A 27,787-nucleotide genomic window follows, 5' to 3' on the forward strand; every position below is an offset into this window, starting at 1 on the left:
GTGGGTTTAGAAACCTAATAACCAAGCTTGTTAGAACGTAGGCAAAGTCAGAATACAGGGGAAAAAAGTGGGCACTCAGGGACAGGGGGCAGTGAGGTTAGGTCTCTTCATAGAATATTTTTAAATGGAAGTGTTTATACTTATTTTGGTTGCTCAGAGGCCTTTTTTGCATTTTTCCTCATCTGCTGTTTTTTCAAGATATGATAGGTGGCCAAAAGGCTAACATAGTATATACGGTCTTACTATGAATTAAACAGGGTTTCTCCTAAGGATATCTAGTGTCCCTGTTTCCTTACAATCTATCAATAAAGCTAGATAGAGGGATAAGTTATTTCAATCAAGAGTGTTCATCAAAATCCAATGATTTTAACAAACTATACTTAAGGCAGAGTTAAAACCTTTCATGTCCCTACAAGCCAATTCTTCTTCATGATTAAAGAAGCACAAATTGTGATTTTGGTTCATTATTTTCTTTCCAAATTAGGTTTTACATAATTTAACACTATATTACTATGAAGAAAAAAAATGTTTAATACCATAAAAAAAGTATCTTCAGATTTGTTCTGAATAACCAAATTAAACCCCGGCTAATCTATCAAAAGAAATAGATAGATGGTAGCCTCTATCTTTAAATATATGAAGTTCATAAAAGGTTTTCTTAAGTTCAATTTTAAGACTATCAAAAGAAATTTTATTCTAAGTTATAATGTGAACCAAGACGAATAAATTATGCTCCAACAAATCAAAAAAGGTAAAAAGAAAGCTCCCCAAATTAACACAAAATAAATTTAATTTTCCAATAGGAAATATGAAATTATTTTTGAATGACAATTTAACCTCCTATATTATTTCTATTTAATACATCAAACTACCTTTGCTACTACTTTAACTACTTTAGCTACATTGGTACACTAAGTGCTAAGATAAAACCATCTCTGACTTTTTATTTTCTCAAAATAAAACCAAAAGAAAGTATCCCTGGAAGTATGTCTGGAGGAACTAATGTAGACATTATACTTGGTGTTGCAGAGTATGCAAAATAAGTCTAACTTTTTATGGCATGAATTTCTAAAAGGCTTCTTTCCTTCGAGATGGCAACCACATAGATATACCAGTGCTCAAATACCATACTTGGTCAATATCAAGAGAAGGGGTCCCCAACCCCCGGGCCGCACACCTGTATTTGTGGCCTGTTAGGAACCAGGCAGCACAGCAGGAGGTGAGCAGCTGGTGAGTGAGTGAAGCTTCATCTGTATTTACAGCCACTCCTCATTGCTCGCATTACCACCTGAGCTCCGCCTCCTGTCAGATCATCGGCAGCACTAGATTCTCATAGGACCGTGAACCCTACCGTGAACTGCGCATGTGAGGGATCTAGGTTGCACACTCCTTATGAGAATCTAATGCCTGATGATCTGAGGTGGAGCTGAGGCTGTGATGCTAGCGCTGGGGAGCGGCTGCAAATACAGATTATCATTAGCAGAGAGGTTTGACTGCACAGGGACTATAATAAATCAATTGCTTGCAAACTCATATCAAAATCCTACCAGTGAGTGGCAATTGACTTTGTCCGTGCTAGAAGAGGATCAACTGCTTGAGATCGCAAATGACGGTGGCCTTAAAAGTTTGTTTGAGACAACTTCAAATCTCCATACATTCTGGATTAAAGTCAAGGCGGAGTATCCTGAGATTGCCACAAAAGCACTGAAAAGCCTGCTTCCGTTTCCAACACCCTATCTTTGTGAAGCAGGGTTTTCTGCAGTGACAGCAACCAAAACGAGATCACGGAGTAAACTGGACATAAGCAACACACCTCGGGTGTCACTGTCTCCCATCACCCCCAGATGGGACCATCCAGTTGCAGGAAAACAAGCTCAGGGCTCCCACTGATTCTGCATTATGGTGAGTTGTATAATTATTTCATTACATATTACAATGTGATAATAAGAGAAATAAAGTGCACAATAAATGTAACGCACTTGAATCATCCCGAACGAAGCCATCCCACCCCCGCTCCCGGTCTGTGGAAAAATTGTCTTCCATGAAACCGGTCCCTAGTGCCAAAAAGGCTGGGGACTGCTGTTGTAGAGGGTGAAATAAGTCTAACTTTTTAATGGAACAAATTTCTATAAGGTTTCTTTTGAGATTGTAACCACATGGATATATCAGTGCTCAAATACATCTGAAGAACTCGATTCATATACTTACTGAGAGGAACATGAAAGTCCACTTAACTGTCAAGAGTAAATATTCCCAGGACTCAGGGAAAAGGGAACTAAGTTGTCTTGAGAATCACCACAGCATGATGTAAATGTTAAGTGGATGAAATCAGGAATGCCGTCTCTGGTCAAACCCCCCCTTCATCACTTACTAGCTGTCATTAAACCTCAGGGTTCCCATCTGTAAAATGGGAATAATAATAGTACCCTCTCCTCATTGGAAGGGTTGATATGGTGATTAAATTAAATGATGTATTTGAAAGGCTTTCACAATACTTGGTACGTAGTAAGCCCTCAATATATGTTAGCAGCTATAATTATCATTATTACATGCCACGCTTGGTACTAGATACCTTTACATATGGGTTAAGTGCCCAGTAATAACACCATGAATCAAAGGAGACTTATTCCTATTTTTTTCGAATGAGAAAAATGAGGTAGAGAGCAGTTAGGTAATTTTCCCAATGTCACATCATTAGTAAGTGGCAGGGCCCAGGCAATGTTACCCTAGAGCACAAGCTCTGAAACACCTTACTGTACGCCTATCAATCCTTTGTCATATAGGTAACAACTATATCCGCCCAGTTTATTACTTGTTTTTTAACTTTATGGTGTTCCCCACCCCTCCATATATAAGGTTTTAATTTTTATGCGTTCAGATTTATTAGTATTTTTCCTTTATGGTTTTTAGTTTCCTTGCCATGCTTTATCATGCCTATTTCAACCCATGAATATTACACTTGCCACTCATATTCTTGTGCCTCATCATTTTTTAATTTGTTGATCCATGTGAGGTTTATTTGGGTGTAAGATATGAGGGAGGAGTCCATCTTTTTTCTCCAAATGAATAGCCTGTTATCCTATCACCATTTAATTGAATAGTTTTCCTGATTGATTTGCATTGCTTCATATACTAATATAACTGTATATGTGGATTATTTTATGAACTCTGCACTACTTCATTAATCTATTTTTGTGTCAGTATAATTTTTTTCAGACTTACACAAAAAATTACACAAGTAGCACAAAGAATTCCCATATACCTTTCATCCAGATTCATTAAATGTTAGCATCTTACATGACCTCAGGGCAATTATGCATAAAGGGATATAATGTTTATATCCGGGAGCTGAGATTTGAAGAAATTTTTTCTTTGTACTCTTTTGTGCTTTCATTAAAAAAAAAAAAAACCAATGAATATACTTCCCTTTTAAAAACAATAAAGTTTTTTTCAATAAAAACAAGTAAAAATATATGTTTGATTAACTTCCAAAAACTAGCTGGTACAGGTGGTAAATGCTTCAGGAGTTGGAATAAGAGAGAGAAGTGCGTTTTAATGGCGATGGTGAGATTTAAGTTTAACTTTACAAGGAAGTTTGGGATGTAAACAGGCAGAAAAGGCAAGCCAAGGGTTTATATAGCCAGGAAGGCATCATAAGCCAAAATATGAAATATTGAATGAACACAGCTTGTGAAGATCACACGAGAAGAGAGACGAGGGGCTTAAAAAGGTGAATACTGGGGAGCAAAAAATATTGAATATATTGTGAAAGACCTTAGAGGACAGGCTGAGGAATGTGAATTTTGTCCTTTAAGCCAGAGGGGAGGCAAAGTAAAGTTACAAACAAGGTAAAATAACTTAGCCCACCAAACTTTATTTAGTACCTACTGTATACCAGGTACTGTGCTACTCCAGGGACAGTGAATAAAATGATAAAAAATCCTCATAAAAGAACATGCTAGTTGTGTTTTATGAAGATTTGTGGGTTGTACATTTGTGGATCATAGGATTAAATGGGGCTGGGTTAGAAGGGAAGGTATCACTAAGAAGGCAGAATTTGAGCTGAACCTTGAACATTGAAGAGTCAGGTAGAGAGATGATGGGAAGGCATTTTGGGTAAGAGACAAAGGAAGAGAGGATAGGATGAGAGCAGATATACTCCTGAGGTGTTTCAAAACCTACGAGAGGTCCTCTTTAACTTAACCTGGAAAAGTTATTCCAGTGAAAGAAAATAAAGTTGGCTATGTGGACAGTTGTCAAATTGCTAAGGGTTTTGAAAGCCAGACCAAAAATGTATTGCTTTATAATCTGTATAAACTGTCCTGAAGGCAACGAAAAGCCATCAAAAGTTACTGAATTTAGAATGATCTGACTAAAGTCACATTTTGGTAAGTAAGACTGAGGAGCGAGATGAAAACTATTTTGGAAAAGGGAGGTGGGGAGATGAAGATGAGAGAGATTTCAAAGGCAGCATCCAGAGGTCTTAGTAACTAACTAGATGTCCTGGATGAAAATGAATCAGTCAGATATTCAAAGCACTAACACTGTTGGGGGGATGGGTGGGGGTGGGTGTATTTAAAGATTGTACGTTTGCAGAGGAGGACTGAAAAAAAGCACACATTCTGGGTATGCATCTAATATACTGAATTACATAATAAATATAGGCTGTTAGTGTTGATTTAGGAAATACAACCTACCCGTTTATAAAAGGACGGCTTTCAAATGATTCCTGGAAAAAAAATCATTGTATTACTTTTCATTAAATTCCCCTTAGTCATTTCCGCAGGGGAGACCCTACGTGACAGCAGATTGAGTCCAGTGGGACTTCAATAATAATTCACGTGACAGATTATGAAAATAAAGCCATGCTATCACCAGAGCTTCCTAATTTACAACAAAATGCAACCTTCTTGATAACTTATATGCTATGTAAGCTTTTTATTCAAAAATACTCATGGTGATCTAGAAATTTATTTGTATTGAGAGACTGGGGCTTTTTCTATTCTCCTACAGCACCTAAGAATGTTTGTAACTAATTCCAGTCTCTAGGAGAGGTAAAAAATTATACAAAATAAGAAATGCATCAAATGTATACTCTAGGCCAGCACCATGCTAGGTGTGGTGCACAAGTTCTATTAATCTTAAAATAACGCTTGGTTGAATTGTGTCCCCATCTTACAGATAAGAAAGCTGAGTTACAGAGAGGATAAATCAGTATGGCCACATGGCTAGTGACATGTGGTCAGGATTTTATCTAAGGCTGCTTTTCCACTGTAGCATTGACCTTGAAGGTATGGACTCAGAGCTAGAAGGGACCTTGAAAAGTCCTTGCTTCCTACTTCTTTCTAGGCTCACAATAACACCATGAATGAAAATAAGGATCTTTCCTATTTCAAGTGTGCGTTCAAAAGCTACACCAAAGATCAAGTAAAAGTCTCTTTTACACCCAGCAAGGACTGCTGTTTGAGCCTCCTCTGAGCAGTGAGGAGTACAGCATTTTTCTCTAACCTACATTTCCTATTCACCTCCAGATGTAAAACTGATGGGGTGGTACGGGCTAGCTACCAGAGAAATAAAAGCATTTACTCAGCAATGTGTTCCATCACACTCGAACATGTGGCGTTTTAATTGTTTCTTCTGTGAAACACCAACGATAGACTTCCCACAGTCAGAGCCCAGATAGGAGAACTCACACCCAAATGTTTCAGGAAAAGAGAAGAAAAAACATTTTCCTCGAGCAGGAATCAGAACCAGGGGCCTCCTATGGGGCACGTTGTGTTGTAGAATGGTATTTTTTTCCTGTATTAAGAAAGGACATTTTGTTGAAGAGTAAAGTGTAAATCATATGTAAAATGAGGAAAATGTAAAGTATTTAAGATATTAATCGAAGTAGATCCATCTTCTCCCCCTTTTGATCACAATATTGCAGCCTTGCCACAATGACATCCTAAACTAAAACTGAAATGATGATTTTTATTCTACGCCCAGATTTTTACTTCCTTACAGCTTCTGCTTTTTAAGCTAAAAATTCTCTCATTCTTGGTACAATGAATTTTTTGCTAAGTAATTAGAAACCAATTGTGTTTAAACCTTTTGAGATAGTTGGTTTTATGCTGTATAACTCAGGATTTGGTTTCTAAAACCTCAAATTTAGCATCTCAAGTAAGAATGGTGTCTATGGCATGTTTGAAAAAAATGTTTTGAAATGAAGTGATGGGCATTTAAAAATAGAATTCAGAGAGCACACAGCTTCCCTCCCATCTTTTTTTTTTCCACTGGGGGAGAAGAATGACACATCTGCACCATGCTGCCAGAACACTACTGCTGTGATTCTACTGAGCTTCAGAATGGAGGGGAGCTACAGAGACCACTCATAATTACAGCACAGTTACCATGAACATACAGGTACTTTCCAATCAGCATACTCAAGTTTGAAACAGAAACGACCCTGCCGAACACCTTGCCACCAGAGCCTTCCTTCCCTGCTCCCACCCCTCACATCTCAGAACATTCTACCGCACCCCTAACCCTCACAGGCTCTGCCCAACTGTCAGAGCTTTAATTCCACACCAGTGTCCCTCCCACCACGGCCACTCTCAGGGACGCTTCCGCTCAATTTCAGATTTCAAGACCATTCAGAAATCAGAGGGACAGAAAGAGTGTAGAACTTTGTGGGCTAGCTTCAAAGACCATCCATATTTTTTTCTTTCTAAGAAAAAATTCAAAATTTCAATAACTAACCTGCAAATCAAACTCTGGAAAAATAAAGCAATCCTTCACTAATTGCAGAAGTTATTATCTTGCAAAGTACAGGCATACCTCAGAGATATTGCAGGTTTGGTTCCAGACCACCTCAATAAAGTAAATACCACAATAAAGAAGCAAGTCACGCAATTTTTTTGGTTTCCCAGTGCATATAAAAGATGTATTTACAATACACTGTAGTCTATTAAGTGTGCAATAGCATTATGTCTAAAAACATAAGGTATGTGCTAATTTAAAATATTTTATCATTAAAAATGTTAACCATCATCTGAGCCCTTAGCAAGCTGCAGCAGTAACATTAAAGATCACTGATCACAAATTGCTGTAACAAATATAACGACAATGACAAACATTTTGAAACATTTGAAAACAATTTGAAACATTTCGAGAATTATCAAAATGTGACACAGAGACACAGTGAGCAAATACTGTTGGAAAAATGACACCAGTAGACTTGCTTGATGCAGGGTTGCCACAAACCTTCAATTTGTAAAAAATGCAGTATCTGCAAAGCACAATAAAGTGAAGCACCACAAGATGAGGTATGCCTGTATTGTTGGTCAAACCACAATGGGGTAACAGAATTGGAGGAAGAAATCACAGCAAAAATGGCTTTAAAATACTTTTAAACCTCAAAGTAAATAACTATTCTGAAAAACACCTGCTTCCCAACAAACCAGTGCCAAACAATCACTATAAGCGTTCGTGATTGATAGGAAGCGCCATTTTCTTAGAACACCGGTTTCAGTGCTCATGAAATACTGCTGCTGCGTTACAGTCTGATTAGGCAGACATCTTAAAGTTTAGTCAATGGGCACACAGCATCTCTTCACAAATTCTTCAAATTAGCGGTTACAGGCTTCAATTATGCAGTGGGAGTCAGGAAGCTAGACCTCTAGGGTCTCCCTTCAAGGAAGGACTTGCGCTCAGTTGCGGGCAAGGTGGCCAGCAGCCGGCTTCCAGCTGTCAGCTCCCTCGGGCTCTGTCCCACCTGCAGAGCCACCTTACCTGGGGCTGCGTCCTTCCCAGGGCAGACCGCCTCCAGCGACCGGCCCAGCAGGCAACACTTCTCACCCCGACCTTTCACCATGAACATCTTGCATCCCAAACTCTGTCTCAGTGTCCACTTCCAGAGAACACAATCTGCAACATATGTCTCTTTCATTTACCTTTTCTCGTGCTCCATTTACCACAAATCTCAGGAAAATGCTCATGTACACCCAGCTTCTTGAGTCACCATGATACTTAAGGGCACACTTTTCAGGGCCTAGACTTTGCTTTATTTAATGAAAGAAAGGAATATAAGTAGATTTCTCCCTGTATTATCCTACACAGTACATAGAAGAGGACCCAATTATTGCTGAGTTCTTTTCTCTCTGAAGATTAAACTATACTTTCTCATAAAGCTATAAATATAAAATAGCATTCATTCACGTGTGTATTCATTCAACATTATTCAGTACTGAGCACTTTCTACACACCAGGCACAGGTACAAGAGCAGTTAAAAAAGCTTCTGCTCTAGATGAGTTTGCATCCTACTGGTTGAGATAGACAATAAACAAATCAGATGAATACAATGCCAAAGTCTGTGAAGAACAATAAAATGGGGAGGATTAGAGAATGACTGGAGAAACATCTATTGTTTCAAAACCACAGGTAGAGGGGGACTGTTGTAAGCTGCACATTGCTAGGCTGGCAGTCACGTATACATTCAGTACATCAATTTCCTAGATAGTATCCATCATTCTTGCTCTAGTGCAGAATTCATCACATCAACTTTAGTAAAATAATATTTCTTCTGCATTGTGAGCCCACATGCTGCATGAAACACAAAATCTTAAATCTGTGTTACTAACCTATAGCACAATTCTGTCTTGGGGGAAGAGCAGCCTGAGCCATCGCAAGCTGTAGTCAGATACAGCTGTCTCAGGCAGATGGCTTTAGTGGGCAACATCATAAACTTGCCAGATTTTTTTAAATATGAAAGGGTTTTCTGCCTCATTAGTACTTCATGGCTGACCATCCACAAACACCTGGTGTTCAGACTTCTTCCTCTTGTGAAAATGAAACTATACATAGTCTTAGTTCAAAAAGGTATATGTTATATAATCATTGTCCAAAGGATCTAATACCTAGATAATTATAAAGTCATACGTAGGGGGAAAACCCATCCTTACACAGCTTAATTGAAGTGAAAAATTGAAATCAGGACCAATAGGGACTTAGAGTAATGGTAAAGGCAAGTTAAATCACTTTGCTCCTTCCTAATACTCAAACTACTTAGCCCAGAGGGAATTACAGGTGGCCTTTACCGGCCTCTATTTATATCATCAACAGAAGAATGAAGAGTACAAATATCAGCTTCTTTCTAAGAATAACGGTGTATGCATCTCTACTTATGCTTTTTTCTTCATACTTTAGAACTCTGTCATCACATCTTCAACACATACAGGAACACCAAGCACCACAGTGTCCTTGCTTAAGATAGGAATCTACCCTGTTGAACTCTTGTTTTAAGGTAAAGGAGAAAAAGAAATAGAATTGGGAGTCTGGAGAAACTGAGTTCAAATTAAGCCACTGTAATTTATTAGCTTTTTAAAAGATCAAACTGTCCCAAGGTGATAAATTTCAGTTTTTGTATCTGTAAAATGAAAATAACATCTTCTCAAATGCCTTACAAGGTCACTAAAAAACGTGTTTTAAAGTACTTTGAAAACTACAAAGTGATGTGCAAATGTATTGTTACAACTGGAGTTTATCTGTTTGGATTTAAATGTTAACACATTATTCTGAAATAATTTTCAATTGAGCAACAAAAAATACATTCTTTCATTTAAGAAGCATTTATTCAGAATCTTCTGTGTTATACTATGGAGAATATAAAAAATGATAGTTATCCGTGTTAGCAAGAAGCTTGTACAAGTCAGATTTGAGAGAAGGAATGTGGGGGGAAGGTGTGGTTTTGGTTTTTGCCAACACCTTTTAAGTACTTTCTATGTGCCAAACATCATTATAAATGCTTTAGATGTAGTAACTCTTTTAATCTTTAAAAACTCTACATAAAAGCTAATATTTTTATCCTCATTTTACATTTGAGGAAGATAAGGCACAAGAAGGTTGGAAACCTGCCAAAGGTCAGACAGCTAGTTAAGTACTGGAAGTCTCAAAGTCAACTCACACACTCAGTCAAATTAGCCACAGCGTTATGTTATATTACATCTCAAGTTGGGCAGAAAACGCACACATATCATTAATAATACTGACTAATGCTGACTAACAATACTAAGGCAGTGAATGATAAGTGAAGAGATTAGCATGGGGTGAGGTGGCCAAGGAAGTCTTCATGACAGGAACCCAAAACTAGATCCAAACTTGTTGGTAGAATTGAGATAAGAATAATTAAATAAAGAACAAATAAGACTGTGTTTCATACGTACTTTTTTGAGCATGCAATAGGTATCACTTTATTGAAATATAACATACATATAGGAAAACAGAAAAATCCCAAATGTACTTTTGAAATATCTCATTGAGTGGGTTCTCTTTTATAGACTGGATTTATTTCCTAATTAAAACAGAGCAAAAACTGACTTGAAGCAACATATGACTACCTATCCATATACCAGTCTTAATATAAACCATTTTATTTCAAAGAATTACCATTTGAGTATTTCCTATAATCAAGACCATTCAATACGGCCCATTATAATGGAAAATAACTTGAATTATATATACATAACATATATATATATATGTTTTTCCATAATAAAAAATAACATATATATATGTTTTTCCATAATAAAAAAATAACATAAGGCAAATCAATTATTTCCAGTTTACATGAGAAGCCCTGAGTTGATATTCCATGGTATGGACAGAAGGCTTTCCCACTTGCCCCTCTGATTTGTATATTTGCTATAATTATAATATTGTATATATAGAAAAACAGCTTCGAGAGCTACTTTTCAAATGACACACAAAGCAATGGCCAAGAATGATTTCTACTTGTTTCAATTTCTAGCAGAATATGTGTACTGACTGCTTGTTGGTCCTGTGTGTATCACATGTAACTTACCAAGCGATAGGTCTGGGCCTTCAAAAGGCTGAGATCAATAAAGTTTTCTTCATTGTCTGTCTCCTCTTCCTTAGAAAAATAAAAGAGTTTAAAAGTTAATAATTATAAAAGTTGTAATTAAAAAAGGTATTTTCAGATTTCACATACTTAATATGCTAAGCTCTATAGAAAGACTAATGCAGGAAAGGGTATTTAAAAGCCTAGTAGTGTGCATAAAGTAGGGCATAATGTTATCTGTTTTTTGATGATGCCATTTAAAAATAGGACCTCTTTTAGAGTCACTGAAGAAAAGAAAAAAAGAGAGAAAGATGCCACTGCTGTGAAACTGGGGATAAATAAACATAAAAACATAACAAGAAACAGTCCCAAGTGGCATATCTGAAATAAAGAGACACTGGAAGGAGTTAATGGAAATTTTGAGTAACATGACTAAAATGGACAAAAATAAGAGGCTGACAGATATAGAATACTCTCACCTACTCCAGGGACCAATCACATTAACGTATATTTTTGACATCTCATCTTTTATATGCTCAAGTTTAAAGATATTAAATATTAAATGTATATAAGGATGTAAAATATATACATGTAAGATACTAAACTTGTATCTTAGATATTAACTATCTAAAAGAAAAGTTCAGGTAGATTCCAAGCTGGTCCTGATTCCTAGCCCAACTGATATGGGGAATGGGGTCAGAAGAGACCCTTTGAGAATCAATTCCCTCTCCAATATACAGTAAATACAGAGTCTGAGCAGGCTCTCTAAGCATATACAACAAAACTTTAGTTCCCCTTTCTCTTCAAATGTCTTTGTGGTGACAAGTGACATAGTGGGTGAAACAAATTTAACAAGAATATCCAAAGCTTAAAGACATGGTAATAAAGCAAATGGAACTTGGCCCTGAAGTCTTGTACAGAAAAACAAAAAAAATAAGTGGGTGTTGTTTGGTGGACACTTACACATGTAGAGTTGTACAAAAGCTGCAGTGGCAGATTTCAAGGATAACCCTTATCTTTAAGCATTTAGAAGTATCAAGCTTCTTTTCTGACCACAACACTATGAGATTAGAAACCAATTACAGGAAAAAAACTGTATAAAACACAAACATATGGAGGCTAAAAAATATGTTACCAAATAATCAATGGATCACTGAAGAAATCAATGAGGAAATCAAAAAATACCTAGAGACAAATGACAATGAAAACACGACAATCCAAAACTTATGGGATGCAGCCAAAGCAATTCTAAGAGGAAAGTTTACAGCAATACAATTCTACCTTAAGAAATAAGAAAAATCTCAAATAACCTCTCATTACATCTAAAGCAACTAGAGAAAGAAGACAAAACAAAACCCAAAGTTAGTAGAAGGAAAGAAATCATAAAGATCAGAGCAGAAATAAATGAAATAGAGACAAAGAAAACAATAGCAAAGATCAATGAAACTAAAAGCTGGTTCTTTGAGAAGGTAAACAAAATTGGTAAACCTTTAGCCAGACTCATCAAGGAAAAGAGGGAGAGGATTCAAATCAACAAAATTAGAAATGAAAAAGGAGAAGTAACAACAGAGATACAAAGGATCATAAGAGACGACTACAAGCAACTATACACCAATAAAATGGACAACCCAGAAGAAACGGACGAATTCTTAGAAAGCTAAAACCTTCCAAGACTGAACCAGGAAAAAATATGAACAGACCAATCACAAGTACTGAAATTGAAACTGTGATTAAAAATCTTCCAACAAACAAAAGTCCAGAACCAGATGGCTTCACAGGCGAATTCTATCAAACATTTAGAGAAAAGTTAACACCTACCTTTCTGAAACTCTTCCAAAAAATTACAGAGGGAAGAACACTCTCAAGCTCATTTGACCACCATCACCCTAATACCAAAACCAGACAAAGATACCACAAAAAGAGAAAACTACAGGCCAATATCACTGATGAACATAGACACAAAAATCCCCAACAAAACACTAGCAAACCAAATCCAATAACACATTAAAAGGATCATACACCCTGATCAAGTGGTGTTTATTCCAGGGATGCAAGGATTCTTCAATATATGCAAATCAATCAACATGATACATCACATTAAGAAACTGAAGAATAAAAACCATATGATCATCTCAATAGATGCAGAAAAAGCTTTTGACAAAGTTCAACCCCATTTATGATAAAAACTCTCCACAAAGTGTGCTTAAAGGGAACCTACCTCAACATAATAAAAGCCATATACAACAAACCCACAGCGAACATCATACTCAATGGTGAAAAAAGCTGAAAGCATTTCCTCTAAGATCAGGAACAAGACAAGGATGCCCACTCTCGCCACTATTATTCAACGTAGTTTTGAAAGTCCTAGCCATGGCAATCAGAGAAGAAATAAAAGGAATCCAAATTGAAAAAGAAGAAGTAAAACTGTCACTGTTTGCAGATGACATGATACTATACATAGAAAATCCTAAAGATGCTACCATAAAACTATTAGAGCTCATCGATGAATTGGGTAAAGCTGCAGGATACAAAATTAATACACAGAAATCTCTTGCATTCCTATACACTAACGGTGAAAGATCAGAAAGAGAGATTAAGGAAACAATCCCATTTACCATTGCATCAAAAAGAATACAATACCTAGGAATAAACCTACCTAAGGAGGCAAAAGACCTGTACTCATAAAACTATAAAACACTGATGAAAGAAATCAAAGATGATACATATGGAGAGATATACCATGTTCTTGGATTGGAAGAATCAGTATTGTGAAAATGACTATACTACCCAAAGCAATCTACAGATTCAACGCAGTCCCTTTCAAATTATCAAGGGCATTTTTCACAGAACTAGAACAAAAAAATTTTTACACTTTGTATGGAAACACAAAAGACCCCGAAGAGCAAAAGCAATCTTAGAAAGAAAAATAGAGCTGGAGGAATCAGGCTCCGTGACTTCAGACAATACTACAAAGCTACAGTAATCAAGACAGTATGGTACTGGCACAAAAAACAGGAATATAGATCAACGGAACAGGATAGAAAGTCTAGAGATAAACCCACACACCTATGGCCACCTAATCTATGACAAAGGAGGCAAGAATATACAGTGGAGAAAAGACAGTCTTTTCAATAAATGGTGCTGGGAAAACTGGACAGCTACATGTAAAAAATGAAATTAGAACACTTCTTAACACCATACACAAAAATAAACTCAAAATGGATTAGAGACCTAAATGTAAGGCTGGATACTGTAAAACTCTAAGAGGAAAATATAGGCAGAACACTCTATGACATAAATCACAGCAAGATCTTTTTTGACCTACCTCCTAGAGTAAGAAAATAAAAACAAAAATAAACAAATGGGACCTAATGAAACGTCAAAGCTTTTGCACAGCAAAGGAAACCATAAACAAAACGAAAAGACAACCCTCAGAATAGGAGAAAATATTTGCAAATGAAGCAACTGACAAGGGATTAATCTCCAAAATATACAAACAGCTCATGTAGCTCAATATCAAAAAAACAAACAACCCAATCAAAAAATGGGCAGAAGACCTAAATAGACGTTTCTCCAAAGAAGACATACAGATGGCCAAAAAACACATGAAAAGATGCTCAACATCACTAATTATTAGAGAAGTGCAAATCAAAACTACAGTGAGGTATTACCTCACACCAGTCAGAATGGACATCATCAAAAAATCTACAAACAATAAATTCTGGAGAGAGTGTGGAGAGAAGGGAACCCTCCTATACTGTTGGCTGGAATGTAAATTGGTACAGTTACTATGGAGAACAGTATGGTGGTTCCTTAAAAAGCTAAAACTAGAGCTTCCGTATGACCCAGAATCCCACTCCTAGGCATATATCTGGAGAAAACCTTAATTCGAAAGGGTGCACACACCCCAATGTTCCTTGCAGCATTATTTACAATAGCCAAGACATGGAAGCAACCTAAATGTCAGTCATCAGAGGAATGGATAAAGAAGATGTGGTACATATATACAATGGAACATTACTCAGCCATAAAAAGGAACAAAATTGGGTCATTTGTAGAGGCATGGATGGACCTAGAGAGTGGCAGACAGAGTGAAGTGAGTCAGAAAGAGAAAAACAAATATCATATAATATCGCTTATATGTGGAATCTAGAAAAATGGTAGAGATGAACTTATTTACAAGGCAGAAATAGAGTCACAGACGTAGAGAACAAACGTATGGTTACCAAGGGGGTTAGGAGGGGTGGGATGAATTGGGAGACTGGGACTGACATATATACACTGCTATATATAAAATGGATAACTAATGAGAACCTACTGTATAGCACAGGGAACTCTACTCAGTGCTCTGTGGTGACCTAAATGGGAAGGAAATCTAAAGAAGAGTGGATATATGTATATGTATGACTGATTCACTTTGCTGTACAGCAAGAAACTAACACAACATTGTAAGGCAATTATACTCCAGTAAAAATTAATAAAAGAAATTTAAAAAAAGAAGTATGTAAGACAGTGGTTCTCAAAATGTGGTTCTTAGACAGGCAGCATCAGCATCAGCATCACCTGGGAGCTTGTGAAAATGTAAGGCTCCATCCCAGAGCTACTCAGAAAGTAGAATCTCTGGGAGTAGGGCCACTAAAATAAGATAGGGGAACTCTGCTAATCTTTGGGGAACTGGAAAGATTTTAGTAAAACATGAAACAATATAAATGCAGATTCCATACACTCAACTAACGTTCATATTTTTGGGGATGGGGCAGTGGGGCATAGAGGTGTAGACAAAACTGATCTGTTTACATGTTAAATCTTAAGCATACATGCAGAGCCACACCTTTGAGAAACAGCTCAGTCTATCCTGTGTTTGCACTAGTGATGGTCTACTTAACCAGAGCAAATGATTGAAATGCCAGTGACTTAGTGCCCATGGGAGAAGAGACAAGTTTATAATGTTTTTATAATAACCTAATCAGTACTATTAATATAGGTGATCAATAAATACTTGTTGAATTGTGGTGGACTGAACACTCATAGGCAAAAAGCTTTAAGAGTAGGTACTAGAAAAAGGATTTAAGTTACTAAATATTATTAAGAAAGCATTCGAAAGGAATTTGAATATAAACAGACTCAAAAATAGTTTTAAAATAAATTAAGAGGATTTTAATCTCAGTAATTTAGAAGGCACTCAACAATTTCCTGTCATTTCTTTGCCTAGTATGTATCCTCTTAATTCTTTTATTGCCAATTACTAAGGATATGATTATATACTGTGAGAACATTCTGTGAGAATATTCTTTGAAAATATTCTGTGTCATGATCCCAATCCTCCCTCCCTTCCTCTCTGCCTCTCTCTCTCCCTCCTCCCCTCTCTCTCCTCACTTTCTTTCTTTCCAATGTGTCCTATCTTTATTTGGCCAGTCTAAAACTGAAGGTTTTGAGTTCCTTGTTGATTATAGACTAACTTTACTCTGTCAGAAATGATCTTTACCATCCTTGAGCTATCCCACAAACTGGCAACAAAATGAAGTACTATCCCACCAGCCAAAGGCTTTTTGGCACTGATCCAGCTCTCCTTAGCAAGAGGAATGGGAGAGGTAAGAGAGGGTTCCTTAGGATAATATAATGACAATAAGGAAGAAAGGAAAGAAAAAAATTCAACAGACATGACAGCCTCAGAGGCAACCCCCTGAGGAAGGCCTTCAGCTTGATCTTATGACAGCAGAAGGTCTCTACTTCACAGTTGGCAAGAAATGTGTGAAGAGGCTGCTTTCTAGTTTGTTTCTCTAATTTACACAAACAATAATGCTGCTTTGAACTTTAAATGGTTCTCAGAAAAAAAAAAAAGCTATAATTTCTAAAAGTTACAAGCAATATGCTGACAGGTGATTTTTGGTCAAATATTTAATGAACACTTACTAAGGCACCAGGCACTGCATAATAAACTGGAGATACAAAAAATGTGCAAAATTGGTTTCTGCCCTCACAGAGTTTTCCTTCTGATTAGTAGGTTTTCTTCCTTTTTTCCCCCTGACGAGCAGTTTTGAGTTATAGGTCTTTGAAGCTAATTTTTTTTTTTTTTTTTTTTTCCCGGTATGCGGGCCTTTCACTGTTGTGGCCTCTCCCGTTGCGGAGCACAGGGTCCGGACGCGCAGGCTCAGCAGCCATGGCTCACGGGCCCAGCTGCTCCGCGGCATGTGGGATCTTCCCGGACCGGGGCACGAACCCGTGTACCCTGCATCAGCAGGTAGACTCTCAACCACTGCACCACCAGGGAAGCCCTGAAGCTAAATATTGATGCACTAGGACCAGGTATCTGTAGATAAGCTATTAACTAATAACTAATAAACAGTAACTAAGAAGACAAGATGAGGAAGATACCCGAGTAAAATAAGTGAGATGAACAACTGGGACTATGTGAGGACTTAAAATTTTCTGAGCCTGAATGGAAAGATCTATTACACAAAGTATAAAGTCTAAACTTAAAACGCCCAAAATGATCTGGACCTGGTCTATCTTCCCAGTTAATCTTAAGCCACCCTCCCGCTCACTTAGGAGATACGGCCACTGTGGTTTTCTCTCAGTTCCTTGGTCATGCTAAGCTCCTTCCTGCCTCAGAGTTTTTGTACATCCAGCACCATCAGGTTCTTGCCCAGTGCCTGCTACATAACAGATGCTCAATGAACACATGAATGACTACATTTTTACCTTAACTTTAAAAATTTATCACATTAAGAAAGATACCTTTTAAATTGATTTGTTTTATAGTGGTCTTTTTCCTTCTATAAATAGCAGTCATCTTTTTAATACATATGGTTTAAAATATTTCTACTGCTAATAAAATACATGTTAAAAACTTTGAAGATATAAAGATGTATAGAAGGGAAAATAATCATCCATAATCCCTCTACCCATATATAACTAATGTTAATATATTAATATTTTTTCTGCATATTTTATATAGTTGAGTTTATGCATATAGTATAAGTTGTCATCCTCATGTCACTAACATTTCTTTTTTTTTTTTTTGCGGTACGCGGGCCTCTCACTATTGTGGCCTCTTCCGTTGCGGAGCACAGGCTCCGGATGCGCAGGCTCAGCGGCCATGGCTCACGGGCCTAGCCGCTCCACGGCATGTGGGATCTTCCCGGACCAGGGCAACGAACCCGTGTCCCCTGCATCGGCAGGTGGACTCTCAACCACTGCGCCACCAGGGAAGCCCTTCTTTGTAAACAATTTTTAATGGGTATATGATATTCTACTATCTGATATAGTCTAATTTATTTAATGGTTATTTTCATCATTCACTATAAAATAATGCAGTGATTAATATCTTTGCAGCATATAGTACCTTAATAAATTACTTTAAGCTGAAATATAGAATATACTTTCTGTGGATTCAAAAAAATCACCTGAAAAATTTAATTGGTTTATGACAGTAAAATATACTACAAAGTTTTTTTCCCTGCCATTTTAATTTCAAATCATATGTACACTTCCTAAAACACCAGGGTCAATCCATATCTGGTTCTGAGGAAAAGTTCTTTTGCTCCACCATTTTCCTAGTCTAGTCTGTTGTAGAGACGTGAACATTTAATTTCACACTATGGATAGAATGTTAAGTATGCGGATAGGCCCAGATGCTGCCAAACAATTTAAATAATGTTGGTATGTATAAGTATTTTTTAAGTTCCTGCAGGGTGGTCTTCATCCTAATTTTAGAAGCATAAAGGAGTTCCTGAGAAATGAATGGTGTTCTTATGAAGCGGAATGTATTAATCCTAAATTCTATTGCTCTCTTCTAAATTCTTTATTATTTATGGCCTATTTAAGATCATGAATGGTTGTTAATAAAATGTTAACCCATATAACTAGTGGTCTACTACTTCCTGTCTACATTTGAAGAACCTCTGCTAAAATTCAGACCTCAATCATTACAGAACATGAGTATTAACTTAACTAAAGGTCTAAACAACTGATACTGATTAAGGGAAATGAATCCAATGGTGAAAATGAACAAAAAGTTCCGCAACACACATACCACAAATTCTTCATCCACTTTATTTAATGTTAATTCTGCATCATCTTCTGCAACAGTTTCTTCTTCTAATTCTTCCACTGGGTATGTTGGTCTAAAATAATAAAGCTTAACATGAGATGAGAGTAAAGAACAAAACATTTCAGCAGAGCAAAAAGGCATAATGTGAATATTAAGGATCCCCCCGCTACACCAGTTCTGGTCCTTTTTCACCTGCCCCCTTTTCCAGAATCACTGTTAAATGTTTCACGTATCCTTCCTGAAACCTTCTATGTAAAGAAGCAAAAATGTTTACCTCCAAATTTGAAGAATCAAGTACATAAATGGGATGATACCACGCATACTGTTAGCCAACCTACTTTCTTTACTTACTAATATACCACACTTAAGTATATATACAGTTGACTCCTGAACAACATGGGTTTGAATTGCATGGGTCTATTTACACAGAGATTTTTTTCAATAGTAAATACTACACTGCTACACGTTTTGTGGTAGATTGAATCTGCAGATGCAGAACTGCGGATTTGGAGGGATGACTTATAAGGAAGGCTTACTACAAGTTATATATGGATTTTCCACAGCCTTAAGCTCTGCATCGTTCAAAGGTCAAGTGTACAACTTCTCCTCACCGCCCCCAACATACCTGCACTGTATTCCACTGAACCATAAGTCATATGACTAGCAATCTCTGGCTGAAAATTGACGTTGTTTCTAGTTTCTTTACTAGACAATACTGAAAAGATCATCCTTATACATTTATCGTTTATGTATATCATTTAAAATAAATTTGTACAAGTATAAGGGCTGGGTCGACAACTTTGTACATTTTATTGTTTTGCTCGATATTGCTAAAACCAGCTTCCAAAACGTTACCCTAATTTACACTCGCACAACAGGGACTCTGTTTCCATACATTCGCCAATATGGTAAACATCTGCCAATATGGTAAACAAACTTTAATCCTTTCCAATCATCTAAGTGAAAAAACCTCACTCTTGTTTTAACTGCATTTCTTTCACATGAGAGCGGTTGAATACCTCTTCATATTTCAATTGGTTATGTGTGTTTTTCAGTGAAATGCATATTTATGCCCCCTGCCCTTGTGTGTATATTAAGAAAATTAATGCTTTGCTTAACTGTGTTAAGAATATTTTTCCTATTTATTTCTTATACTCTTAGCTATTCAGGACTGTTACAATTCTTATTACATAGACTTAGCAACATTTTCTTGCATGGGTCCTAGCTTTAACATCATATACATAAGGCTTTTCCATCACATGACACATCCCACATCCCTTTGGTCTTTCAGCACTCCTATAGTTTCATTTTTCACATTTACGTCTTTGATCAATCTGAAATTTATTTAAAAAAATTTTAATGTATCTATTTATTCATTTATTTTTGGCTGCATTGGGTCTTCGTTGTTGCGCGCAGGCTTTCTCTAGTTGTGGTGAGCAGGGGTACTCTTTGTTGCAGTGCGCAGACTTCTCACTGCAGTGGTTTCTCTTGTTGCAGAGCACAGGCTCGAGGCGTGTGGGCTTCAGTAGTTGTGGCTTGTGGGCTGTAGAGCGCAGGCTCAGTAGTTGTGGCACACGGGCTTAGTTGTTCCATGGCATGTGGGATCTTCCTGGACCAGGGCTCAAACCTGTGTCCCCTGCACTGGCAGGTAGATTCTTAACCACTGCGCCACCAGGGAAGTCCTGAAATTTATTTTGATAGAGGTAATAAGAAGGACTCCAGCTTTGTTCTTATTTCCAAAATCTAAACAGTGGTCCTAACACTAAGTATTGAGCACTCTTTTCTCCATCAAGATTAATGACACACATTTCCCATACTGAAAATACTCAAAAGTATTTGGGGACTTCCCTGGTGGTCCAGTGCTAAAGAATCTGCCTTCCAATGCAGGGGATGGGGGTTCTATCCCTGGTCAGGGAACTAAGATCCCAAATGCCACAGGGCAACTAAGCCTGCGTGCCACAACTGCTGAGCTCGCGTGCCTTAACTAGAGCCCGTGGGCTGGAAGCTACAGAGCTCACGCGCTCTGGACCCTGTGTGCCACAACTACAGAGCCCACACGCCCTGGAACCTGTGCGCCACAACTAGTGAAGAGAAAAAACCCGCACACCACAACTAAAGAGAAGCCTGCATGCCACAAAGAAAGATCCTGCATGCCTCAATGAAGATCCCGTGTGCTGCAACTAAGACCCAATGAAGCAAAAATAAATAAAATTAAAAAAATAAATAAATCTTTAAAAAAAAAGTATTTGCATTTATTTCTGGAAAGTTATTTTAAAAATCCATACCTCAGGTTAACAAAATACAAAAATCGACATTTAATATTAAGGAAGTAAAGTACTACAAACCAAATCAATCTTCTTAAAGAATAATTTCCTTCTTTTTTACTAGTTTGTTTTAGCATATTTAGATATATAAAATAAGAATCTATAAACACGTAACTTCTACGTCACTTACATATCACATAGTTGATATATTCTCTAATCCCTATTTTCAATGTTTCCCCCTACTTTCCCCCCATGTATATACGGTCCCTATAAATTATACAAATCACAATCCATGGCCAAGAATAAGATATGCTAAGAAACAAAGGAAGTACCAAATTATCTATTTAATTTGGTACTTTGTTTCTTAGCATATCTTATTCTTGGTCACGCATTGTGATTTGTATAATTTATAGGAACCGTATATACATGGGGGGGAAGATACCAATTGGTTATCTTAGTGGTTAAGATACCAATAATTTCTGGTGAATTTAGAATTCATTAGGCAATAGATTTAATAATTTTTAAAAAATGCCAAATGCAGGATATCTCATAAGATTTCATGGAATCTAATAAAGAAGTAATGTAGATTATGTACTCATTCTTCACACTGCACTAAGTGGTACTGTTTGGGTTGGAGCGTATGAAATTACCACTTTTTTTTAGTTCAAAAATAGATGAATATCGGTAATTTCATATGGTTCAACCTGATGATAACCTAAGCCAAGTACGTTTTTAAAAGTATTCATTAATAGAGAGTAGATAACTTTCCTGAGAGAATGTAACTGAATATACATTAAAATATACAAACAATATATACACCTTTCCAAGAAGGTAGTTCTAATCCAAATTCACTGCTTGCTCATGTTTTTAACCTGAATAATGCCTTCCACAGTCTCTAACCTATCAATAATCCCAATCTCCAAAGGACCAAATTTATATATTTTCTAATTATAACCTATACAAATTGATAGTTTCTTAATATTTTATTCCCTTATCCATGTGGTCAACATTTATTGAGCATCTATGATATATCAAATGCTATGTTAACTGCCATAGAGTACATACAAAGATTTCATAATTTCTAGCAAGAAAGCCAGACCTGTAAACAAATGACTTTAATACCATGGTATAGATACAACAATAGAAATATAAACAAATCACAGGTCAGAGAAAGAAGCAATGAACAATGTCTAACAGAGTGTCAGGTGGCTTCTTCAGTATTATTCTTGCCCAGTCACTATAAACAAAGGAGAAAATCCCACTTAAAATACTATATTAATTTCCATTTTTTTCCTTAAATCTGTAGCTATCATTTACCCCCATGTATATACTATCTTTGGTTGTATAAATAAATATATGCAAAGAAACTTTTAAAAAAATGTCCTAAATTGACCAGGATATACAGTTACAGTTAAATCCTTAATAATTATATATCTGAACTGGGAAGGGGCACAATATCAAAACTGGTTTTGAAGATACCAGATATTCCAATTTTGTCTATACTAAGTTTTCTAATTAAGTGTGGCATTTTCAGTTTAGAACAGTCAAGAAGAAATACTTCCTATCAGTTCAACTAAACAGCTCTGAACCCTTAGAACAAAAAGCTCCGCACATAAAATTACTGTTGCCAGGTGGGGTAATTTTTACCTTTTCCAAGTGAAACCAATATATTTTAATGCTTCTTCGGCTAAACAGTCAAGAACATAGCATACATGTGCTCCATAACCCGATTTTAATTTTGAAGGAGCAAAATCTGCAGTTCTCCCCTGAAATACAAAAGATAAACAGGGTATAACTTGTTATTTATATTGCAAATGTCAAAATATTTTAAGCAAAGTACTGCTGAATAAATGTATCACTTCTCTATTCTTCAAATATGATTTAAAATAACTAATTACATTGCTTCTTAGAAATCCATCTCTTTAGTCTTTTTTTTTTAATCCATTGGTACAGAAATACTAAAGGAAAATGAATATGTTTTACTGTCAAAAGTATCAAATTAAAAGGCAATAACCTCATGACAGCAGAAAAAATCATCGATCTTGTTAGGGTGAAAATTCAGTATAACCACTAGGTTGGTATCATATCATTAAACAACCATGCGAAGGATGAAGTGATTCACTTGTCAAAAATCAATAACATGTGTGCCAAAAATTCTTACTGCTTGTCTCCAGGAAAAGTCAGAAAAGTACAACTGTTATCATGGTCTATTAAATCAAAGTTCCCTTTCAAAATACAGTGTTCCAGCTTCCTAGTTTTTAGTCATTTTTTAGAAGGAGAACTAAGTATCCATAAATTTATCTCAGAGACATATCAAGATTAAGAAAAATATTATTACTTTGGGCTATAATGTGTGCACACTAAACATGTTTAGAAGTGGCATTAATGTTATAATATCAACCATTCTGAGACGATTTTACCTGAAAAATAAATCTAGATATAATTATATATATACATATATACACATATATATGCATGTGTATATAGTTATTCAAAGAGAATTCTTCTAAAAGGCTAGCATTTATGTGGCTGTATTACCAATATTAAAAATGTCCTAACTTGAGAACATGCAGAAAGAAGAGAGTTGTTTACACTTACGAATGATCGAAGTTCAGATAATATGTTAGAGATTGTTGCATTAGGGTCATCATATTCTTGAGGCTGCTCAAAGGGGTGTCCTGCTTTATTAATCAACCAAGCAGCAAGAGTGAAAAACATGTAGAACTGTTCCCCAGGATTGGTAGGCAGTGCAAAATAGTGTCTGTTTCAAAAGAAGGGGAGAGGGTAGAATATGAAATATTTCAAACAAGTCCATAGTAGCTAAAGGAGCTAAATCCAAAATTGCCAAAGGATTTTTTTTCCAAATGGCTTTAACAACAAAACACATTGATAATTCACTCTTTGAAGTTTCTAGTAAACCACAACACTCACATTAAAGTTTTTAATCAACAGGATAAGGGCAATTACTACTGGTCACAAAATATTAGATCAAAGACTTTACATCCAGAAAGTGCAAGTCATGTTAAAAAACCGAGCATGTAGAACTTTGGCCAAAATCATTTATGTGTCAGGAATAATTAATAAGAGAGTACTTCCAGAAAATGGTCATTTGGAATTAAGAGATGCTCAGAGTTTAAAAAAAGACCTTAATGATTATTCACTATGCATTTTTACATTTTTTACAATGTCACTGTTATCTTTGCTTACTGATTCTAACCTATCCTCTAGGTTAAACAGTTGTTCTCATCTTGGCTGCATATTGAATCACTTGAGGATCTTGTCAAACTATTGCTACCTTACTAAACATTGCTTCTTCCCTCGCAGATTAAATCAGAACTTCTGGGAGTGAAGCTCCAGTATGGGCATGTTTCAAAAGCTTCCTAGGTGGTTCTAAGGTGCAGCCAGGAGTAAGAACCACTGTGTTTTATCACATCCCCAGTCTAACAAACATTTGTTGACTTTAGGTTAAATCCCCAGACTACTAAAAATAGCCCTATGAGGGTCAACATGATTTGTACCTAAACATATCAGGAATAAAACCTGCTAGCAACAGCATTCGTCAGTTTGATCAAAGATCTTATTTTGCTTTTATGTGTAGCCATCACTATTGTGTTTACATTTGGATTTATAGATATTATAACTATTTTTCATAAGAATCAGCAGTCTACTCCTTCCTGTTTCCAAAACTTTTTCCTGCAGGGTAAGTGTAAATGTTCTCAAAGATAACAGAAAGCTGGAAAGAAAAAAAGGCCATGAAGTCCTTCCAGGTAGGTATCAATATATGTTCACCCACTACTAACAACCCATCTTTTCCGTATCAGCTGCTAACAACTCCAAGACAGAGGAATGGATACTGTTAAATACTGTAGACCTAGGACAGTGGCTCTCAAACTTTAGCAGGCATCAGAATCACCTGGAAGGCTTGTTAAAACAGACTTCTGGGCCCCGGCCCCACCCCTAGGATTTCTGATACATTAGACCAGGGAAAGGGCCTGCGGGACTGCACTTCTAATAAGTTCCCAGGTGATACTGATTCTGCTGGTCTGTTGACTGCACTTTGAGAACCATTAAACTAGGATATTTCCATGCAAATCCATGACTCAGAGTACCCTGCTAACCTGCTGAGGAAATAGTATACAGATTATATCTATAGAACCTTAAGGCCTTTCTTTTAGTTTGAAAAATATACTTGGAGAAAAAAACCACATTTTTATTAACATAGAAGATGTTGGTTGTTTATATTATCCTATTCATTTAAGTAAAAACTTCCAATCCTACAATTTCTATCATGAATCAAGCAACAATGATTCTTCCTCTAACTTTTCTCCTATTATGGACTGGCTTAGCAATATGGGCAGTTTACATGAAGCCTACATATCTTCTAATGTGAGTTACTGGAAGAGAGCAAGAAATGAGATTCAAACTGTCAAGGGAAATTATTTGAGACTAGCTGTAGCCTTTAAGAGAAAGTACTACAAATTCTTGATCTAAAATAAACACAAAAAATTAAGTAAGTACTAATGTGAAGGAAAGCTATAAAACTTATTTATGAGGCTATCACTAAGCTACACTGACTGGAAAAGAAAGTGCTGGCTGTCCACTACCCTCAGTAACTAATGCCAGTGGCTTCAGGATGATGGACTTATTCCCCACCAGAACAGGGCAGGCCTTTGGGTTCTATGAGAGAGAGACAATTCCAATAATTGTCATTTCATTTGTCTTTTTCACTTCTCAGTTTCCGAGAATACTGTTAACTGCAAAGGCGGAAGTCTTTTAAACCATAGCAATTAGTGAACAAGTTTACTAACTGCATACAAAGTGCTCAGCAAGGTCCAGGTACCCACAATTACAAGTTGTAGGGACAGGCTCTCAAAGAGAAAAACAAAAACTAGAGATAGATCTAAATTGATAATGGCATTCATCTTTCGGGATGAGATTATGAGTGACTGCAGTACTATTTTTACACATTTTCTTGTGTTTTCTGAGTTTTCTATGAGGTTGTTTTATTACGTTTATAATCCGAAAAAAAAAAACTGTTTTATGGAGCTGCGTGTGTGCTCTAGGCAAGCTGTCTTCCAATCCTATCTGTAGTTCCAAAACTTTACTCTTCCTACAAAAATACGAAGCCTAAGCTCCGTGAGTAGTCCGGCCCTCCGTCGCCAAGTTTGGGGTGAAGTGCCCTTTCCTGCGAAGGAAGACAGAGGCAAGTGTTCGCTAACCCGCGCTTGGCGTTCCCCCGAAGGCCGGAGGAAGGCATCTCCCCAGAGCCCAGCCCGTATCCAGGCGCTCGGGGGACGAGGGCACCCACCTGGACGGGGGCTTCAGGTTGTTTTTCCGGAGGAGATCCTCCTCATAGCGGAGCAACTTCAGCTTCTCCACCAGGTCCTCCATCACCACGAACATGTGGTAGGCCGCGCCGGGGCCCCGTTCCACGACCGCCTCCCCCGCCCCTTCGCCACGGGACCGAGAAACCCCATCCTCCAAACCCGACGGCGTGACCACTGCCGCTGCCATCGCGGAACAGACAGAAAGAGTCCAGCGTCAGCCCCGGCCCACAGACCTCCGCGGCCTGCGCTGGCTCAGCCAAGACCTCCGCGGCCGGTTACCAGGCGACCGCCGGGCAACCCATCACCAGGGAAACTAGACTCCGCCTCCTTCCCACCTTGTCTCTTCTAAATTCCCTCCAACCAGGGAGGGCTCCATGGATGACGTCACGTGTGCCCCCGCCCCTTCCCCGCCTCTAGGGAGACGGTGGCTGTGAGACAGCCCCGCCCCGTGGGGGCGTGGCGTTCTCCTACTCACGTTAGGCCACGCTTCCTCCCGCTGAAATTTAAACACCGAGGAGGGTCTGCGGGCGTTTCCGCTGTGCTCTCTTGGTGGTCCTTAGCAGTCTTTAGGGGGCTTGGGCCGTTGGTTGCCAAGGGCCCCTGAGTCGGAGTGTGAGTCAGCTGGTAGCAGTTAAAAAGAGTAAAGGAAGGCGTGCTGCAGTACTGAAGGCTACGCTAACCTGCTGGTATCTTTTTTACTTTTCTTTTCAAAACTGAAAGTTTTTCACAGTTGTAAAGATAGTCGATATCATAGGTTTCCCCTTACCTCAGGAGCTTTCCAACGAGAGTTTTCATTAATCTTTCTCTCATTCGGGAATGCTGTGTTTAACAATATATTGTAAGATTTGAAGTATTATAATTCTCCGCTGTTACTCCAGGGCTGGGAAAAGTTGTTGGTTGGGAGGGGGTGGGGAAGAAGAAAGGCTGAGGATAAGCAGAAAGGAGGCATGAGGAACGATTTGTTCTACCTCAGAAATAAGAACTCTAAACTCACATCCTGCTGCTTAATCTGTTGCAAGCCCATTACACGTAGTGTAAAGTTTGGGGGTTCCTTGTTCAACAAAATAAAGGAGATAATCTTGAAAGGAATTTCCCTGCGCTATAACTCTTAAGTGTGGCTAAAGAGAGTGTTAACTACTGTACTGCGCAGCTGTTGACCTGGAAAATACAAGAAAGGGCATAATTGACCACAGCTTTACAGTTGTCAAAAAGAGTTTGTGTATCAAGCAGATTTCCTACCAGCTACATAAAAAATGAGGTAAGTGGTGGATGCTGGAGGTTTCCTGGGAGAAGAAAATGTATGGC

General features: G+C 37.5%; 1 protein-coding gene across 1 annotated transcript in view; it reads right to left on the minus strand.

Annotated features, from left to right (window-relative positions):
* IFT57 (intraflagellar transport 57) overlaps positions 1-26,774 on the minus strand; it is a 60,772-nt gene extending 33,998 nt beyond the window's left edge. Inside the window, exons 1-5 of the mRNA XM_060010606.1 lie at positions 26,464-26,774; positions 23,754-23,916; positions 22,803-22,921; positions 18,874-18,964; positions 10,842-10,910 (exon numbers count right to left, since the gene is read on the minus strand). Of these exons, the coding sequence (XP_059866589.1) occupies positions 10,842-10,910; positions 18,874-18,964; positions 22,803-22,921; positions 23,754-23,916; positions 26,464-26,669 (648 nt within the window). The 5' untranslated portion in view covers positions 26,670-26,774. The remainder of the gene's footprint in view (positions 1-10,841; positions 10,911-18,873; positions 18,965-22,802; positions 22,922-23,753; positions 23,917-26,463) is intronic.
* Between the last annotated feature and the right edge of the window lie 1,013 nt (positions 26,775-27,787).

This window comes from Delphinus delphis, chromosome 4, assembly GCF_949987515.2.
Source record: "Delphinus delphis chromosome 4, mDelDel1.2, whole genome shotgun sequence".
Classification (NCBI taxonomy): Eukaryota; Metazoa; Chordata; class Mammalia; order Artiodactyla; family Delphinidae; genus Delphinus; species Delphinus delphis.